Raw genomic sequence first — 6667 nt, 5'->3', positions numbered from 1 at the left:
TTTATCAATGTTCATTGTGGAAGGTGTGCCACATTTTGCCACAACTATTATGAATGGTTATTGATTTATATGTGCAGGTTTTGAAATTGGGCATTTTTTTCACTTGCTTTAATTTGTTGTATAGAACCACAAAAATATATAGTTTCATTTGGGCACAGAATTATCGGTCACTTTTGAGACACATACAACATTGCATTATGCACACATACACATGATGCAAGTAAATCACATTCAATACTTCAAAAGGAATAGCAAGAGTGGATATTATATATGTTATTGCGCATTTGTAATAATTTCACTAACATTATGTTTTTTTAGAAAAAAATATTATGGATGATGCTTATTACACACAGAATAATCGATTTTACCCATACATTATATCAGATACATTGTGAAGAATATATTCAGAAGTCCAACAGCAATATGGCATAAATAAGAAATTTAAGAATATTTCTCCACAATCTCTTGGAGACATGAGCACAGCTCCTTCGGTTTGGAAAACATAACCATGTGATCGGAACCAATTATCACCTTCACTTCATCTGTTGGATTTTTCTCGATCATCCACCTTTGAAAATCCTCCTTCATAGCACTGTCTTGGTCACACACAATATAAACTCTACGAACTGACCCATATTTCTCCTTGGTTAGTTTTGCTTCTTTTAACAACAATGCATCATGACCATAAAGACGAAAAGGTCTCACCAACGACATAGCAAGTGTCAAATCCTAGTTCAGTTCATCATCGATCATTATTAAATAAATTATATATATATATATATATATATATATATATTTATAAGCCTAAGATAGATGGACACTTTATTTGAGGTATCATACTCGTGTTGTATCTGTGTCATACATATGTTGTAACAGTGTTCTATCTGCTGTATCATGTTATAATTTTTCAAAAATTGCCTATGTCACTATATCATATGTATGTTCGCGTTTATGTCCTTGCATCCTAGATACTAACTAATTTATTAAGAAATTGAAACTCATACATGCAGTTAAATTGATGGTTGCTTGCCCAACTAACTTTTCTGATTTTTTATTATTATAATGTTTTCTTCCTAATCAACGTGTGACAATGTTGAGTAACTATGAGGTTAAAGGAAAGTGTCAACTCTAAATTCTTACCTCAGGTGGGGAGAGCTGGTATAACTTGGATGCCATCATATTGGACCCAAATAGCCCTGTGGTTGGTGGGTTGTTGGGCCCTTGATCGAATGTGAATTGTGAGTCCATGAGCGAATCCAATCTTCGAAAGAACTACATATAACCAAAGATATCATTATGCACATTTGGGAACTAGTATGGGAATGAGCAGTGATCACTGATCAATGAAGGATTTAAAGCCCCTTTGTTTGTCCTAAACTTTAGAGAGGCAGGTTGGAATCCATGATCTAAACAAAATCTAATTCACAGCAAAACATGTAATAATTTTATTTACCTTTTCAGTTAATCTTTTCATGGTACATTCCTATGATACTATCCCTCATAGGTGTATCCTAATTCATCCATAAGGTCACATCACATACCCAAGCTCAACGGTTGAGTTATTAGTTTATAATAAAAAACGATTAAAGTTTATTCTCTATAGTTTCAACTTTCAAGTCCTTTAACATCCCAAGTATATATAACTATTGTCAATCACTAGGACTCATCCCATAACTTCTATGACTTGATATGTGGTAAAGAAACCTGATAACCACACTGAACTAGTGGTCGACAGTGACTTAAATCCATCGTGAAGTGGGGCATGAAACTAGTATATCTATTAGATAAAATAAAAAATTCACCCCTGCTTTTACCTCTTACAATTCAATTATGCTATTGCACCAAGTTCAAATCCTACGAAATAACTAGCAAAACAAGTGGAGGATACAAACTCCAATAAACTTTAGTGATATTGCAATAAGAGCACATTTGTTTTGACGCAAAATGTTTAATGAACAGAAAATGTTTTGATTTTTGGTGTTTAGTTTGAATGGAAAATTACTAATGAAACAGCCGTAGATCTTACTACGAACTACTCGTATATCTAGAAAAAAAAAATGATTGAGTGAGAAAGAGTCTTCCCAATCGCCATTCTCATTGCGAACTAGTCGCAAATCTTTAAAAAAAAAAGAAAAAGTGATTGACGAGAGAGAGAATTTTCCTGACCGTAGATCTCACCACACCATGCAAAGCTTCAACACCATCAAAACGATGTTGTCAAGGCAAGCACCAAATCTCCTTAGGTATGTTGAGTCATGTGGTGGTTGGGGGTGGTGGCCATGATGAAGAGGAGTGTGGTGATTATGGTGGGTGGAAAATTTGAAGAGGGAGGAGGTCTCCAATTTAAAAGCTTTGGAGTGTAAATTGTTTTACACCATTTTTAGTCATGCCAAACACTTGGGAAAAAAAAGAAAGGAAATAGTTTCCAAAAGATATTTTATGTTGAACTAGTGTAGCCTTAAAATCATCGTATTTTTTTTAAATGGGTGGTGTAAGGAATGATCCAACATTTGAAACTCTTGTTGCATATATGCAATATTTGTGGTCGTGTTTATATATATATCACAATGAATTTACATATGCAAGTTATTAACATTTTAAAAAAACAGAGCATTATGCAAGCCAAATATACATTATTGACAAGTGCATTCTTTTTTCTTTTCTTTCTTTTTTTCCCAAAAAATGAGCATTATAATCACTCATAATTGAGCATTTTTTTTAACTTGTGTTCTTAAGGACACTTATTGATAAGACTCTTCTTTAATAAGAGAAAAAAAAAATCACAACTTTTTAATGTTGAGGTGACTATTGTGAGTGTGCAAAAATAGAGATTTTCATTTTATCCTAAGTTTAGATAGAAGAAGCAGAAGAGATGAACAAAGAGAACACTCAAATATGCTTCAAATTAATATGTTATGACTTCTAATCATTTAATAATAATAATAATAATAATAATAATAATAATACATTCTTCTCTCTCTCAAATCTATATATATATATATATATAGCCAAAGCTTAGAGAAAATCCAATTAGAATTTAATTGGATTCTCAATTTTGTGCCACGTGTTCTATTTAATTTTTAATTTTGTGCTAGATGAATTATTGAGTGTAAAAATCTAAGAGTCCAAATCCAGTTAGATTCTAAATTGAATTTCAATTGAAGTCCAATTTTCTGCCACGTGTCCATTTTTTTTTTTTTTTTTTTTGTGACAAGCGAATTATTGGGTAAAAAAATGAAGAGTTTAAATCCAATTAAATTCTAAATCATATATATATATATAATATGAGAAACCATTATATATTTTAGAAATGTATGGTTTAAAAAAGTGTAAGTTAATACTATGTATAATTTGAATCTCTTCTAAAAAAAAGTATAATTGTGATTGTTTTTAATTGTACCATGCATATGTACGGGACTACACACTAGTATATATTTAAAGTCAAAATTGAGAGAAAATTTAATTAGACTTTAAATTAGATTCTAATTGTTGTCTAATTTTGCGTCACATGTTCTATAATTTTTTTTAAAAAAAAATTGTTCTAGGTGAGTTAATGTTATGCAAAAGACGAAGAGTCTAATATAAATTAACCATAAAAAACCTAATAAACAAAAAAGAAGAAGAAGAAGAAGAAGAAGTAAACTCATGTGTATATCCAAAACATTTATGTATATATTTATGGCTTAAAAAAATGTATAACTTTTACACTAAGTATAATTTAAATTCATATATCATATATATGTATAATTATAATTATTTTTAATTGTGTTTTGTATATGCACGAGTTATATAACGTATGTTTCGTTTTTGTAATCAATTAAAGTGATGTTAAATCCATCAATTTTTGGGATGTCAAAGCAGAATAATCAAGTACTAATCTAAATTTGGAAAAAAAAAATGTCGTGACATTGATGAATGAGACAATAAAGGAATGGTTGTTCAATGGAAGAGATAAGAGCGAGTCACGTGTGTGGCTGAGGCCTGCATAAGACAAAAATCTCAATCTCAAAGCCAATGCCTATCCATTGCATTTTCCTAAATAACCGAGTTCTAAAAGATCATAAATTATTCTACCATTTTTTTTTTTTTTTTGCACAATTTTGATTTGATAGATTGTGATTGGTTAACTATTAATTATACATGGATCAACTATTTTTTCTTTATCAATCACATTTTGCTACGTCACAATTGTAACAAGAAATTGTAAAAAAAATTTGTGGTACTAGACTTTACCAAGCAACTCTTATGAAAAGTGATAGTTGAAGGGTCATAATGTCATGATCCTTTCAACTAATAATACTAAAAGTTTTAATGAAAAAAATTAACGGCCTAAGTGTTTCGGTTTAGAAAGCATTTTCTTTAATGTTTTATGAAAAAAAAAAAAACTGATTTTAGCTTTTTATATTACTCATCAGGGTAGAATCAAAACTTTCTTAGAAACTAAACATAATCCCTCACCTTGCAAGTTGCAACACCAGAGCAATGGCTTTGCTCCGGTAGACTAGAGACTCATGCGGTGATAAGAACTGGTCCTTTTTTTCCATGTAACCACAACCTTAACTTATCATGGGCTTTATTTATAAAATCTATGCCATACAAATTTTAATGTGGTTAATTTTTAATGATAAAATGATCTGATTATGTACAAACATGTCCTATTATTTTTGGGGTTGAAGGTTTCAAATGTAGAGAAAAGATTTGATTAGGTAAGTTAAGAAGAAACGAAAGACTACAGAATTTTTCGAGTCCATTATTTTCATGGCATTGCCATACCCATCTATCATCCAAGATTGTCAAGCTAGATTGTCTTACAATATCTAATAACTTTTGATTTATATATATATTGAAGTTTATCAAAAAAATAGCTAATAGCAGCAACTTAGATAGAGAGTAGTACCTCATCATTTACTGCATAGAAATTGAGGTCAGGACCAAACATATGGGCTGTAGCATATACTGCAACAGAAACTTTCTCAGGGAACTTTTCCATGGCAACACAGATACAGGCTCCACCAAAGCTGTGGCCCACTAGGATGACTCTTTCATCTGCTGGAAGAGATGCCATGAATTCCATCAAAGGCTCAATGTAGTCTGATAATGATCTGAGCTCATGTGCTTGCTTTGGGTGAATCCCGCTCGCAGCTAAGTCCAAGGCTGTTACTTTATGACCAGCCGATTTCAGTAGGGTTGCCACTTTGTACCAACTCCATGCTCCATGACAGGCTCCATGAACCAGCACAAAATGCCTCTCCTTCTTCTCCATCTCCTCCACCTTGAGTTGTCAGTTGTGTGTGACTATTGACAATTGCTTAATCTTTTATAATTTTAGAAGAAAAACTAGAAGCCTCAATAATTGGACACGCTAGCTTGGTGACACCAAGGCACTGGACCACCCGCCAATAGGGATAGAGCAAAGACTTGGAGTTAGAGGGAGATAGAAGTATAAACGGAAAAAACAATTATAAATACACAAAATTATTGAAAAGAGAACTTGACTTTTTTTTAAAATCAAATATTGTAGTTGACTTTTTCATAATCTGTACAAATAAAATATAATTTGAATTTATCATCGTATTAAATATTCAATAATCTACCAATTATTACAAACAAACACTCAACTATTAAATATTCAATAATCTACCAATTATTACAAACAAACACTCAACTAACAATGAATTTCAAAGTTGAAAATAATCTCAAATTTTAATTTTTAATTTTTTAAAGATACTAACAGACAAACACTAAAAGACAAGCATAGTACAGACAAAATTTAACACTATCAAGTAACAAATACACATAATAGGACATGGTTGATGTGTTAGGAGGAGTTTGGATTATTAATTTCCATAACTCATAACTCTGTTTCCATAACTCATAACTCAAAAATAGTAGGACCAATAACTAGACGTCCATTTGACACCACCATAACTCTATTTCCATCACTCAATTCTCTGATTTTTGAGTGATGAGTTATGGAAACTGAAAACACATTTTAGGTGTTTTCAGTTTCCATAACTCATAACTCAATAACATTTTTGTAATTAAACACACATAGGGGACCCACTAGTCATAACTCAGCCGCACCTTTTGGCCAATCTAACTTTTTTTTTCATGGGTTCGGTCTCAGGTGTCTTTTTTTTTCTTTTTTTCTTTTTTTTTGTTCTTCTTCTGGGTTCGGTGATTTGGGTTTCTTTTTTTTTCCTTTCTGGTTTGGGTTTCTAGGTACTGGGGGAAAAAAAAAACTGCACCAAGTGACAGGTATGGGGCCCACAAACAGTATGAAAAATATTGAGTGATGGCAAATGAGTGATGGTGCCAAACAGGTGTGGTATTTTAAAGTAATGAGTGATGAGTGATGAGTGATGGAAATTGAGTGACAGAAATTGAGTGATGACAAAAAGCCATTAAAACAGCCCCTTAGTCACTACTACAGTATTTTTTATAATAAAATATTACTTTAACTCTATTAAAGAGAGAGAGAAAAAGATGGAGCATTAGATGTTATCTGCCCCCCCCCCCCTCTCTCTCTCTTCTATTTTCGGTGAGTGTAAATTGTGGAGAGAATTCTTGAGGAAAATGGACATTTGCCCATAATTTACAAACTACACAGTAAAATGTCTTTGTTTTGAAACTATTTAGTAAAATGTTCTTATTTTTTAACTTGATT

General features: G+C 31.7%; 1 protein-coding gene across 1 annotated transcript; it reads right to left on the bottom strand.

The window, feature by feature from the left end:
* Positions 1–249: 249 nt before the first annotated feature.
* Positions 250–5427, bottom strand: LOC115993917 (salicylic acid-binding protein 2-like). Its single transcript, XM_031117906.1, has 3 exons — positions 4898–5427; positions 1141–1272; positions 250–729 (listed from the first exon to the last, which is right to left on the bottom strand). Exons 1-3 carry the CDS (start codon positions 5261–5263, stop codon positions 442–444), a joined length of 786 nt encoding a protein of 261 aa, XP_030973766.1. The 5' UTR covers positions 5264–5427; the 3' UTR covers positions 250–441.
* Positions 5428–6667: the final 1240 nt, after the last annotated feature.

This window comes from Quercus lobata, chromosome 6, assembly GCF_001633185.2.
Source record: "Quercus lobata isolate SW786 chromosome 6, ValleyOak3.0 Primary Assembly, whole genome shotgun sequence".
Lineage (NCBI taxonomy): Eukaryota > Viridiplantae > Streptophyta > Magnoliopsida > Fagales > Fagaceae > Quercus > Quercus lobata.
Note: the sequence above shows the minus strand (reverse complement) of the source record. Positions and strands in the feature narration are given on the sequence as shown.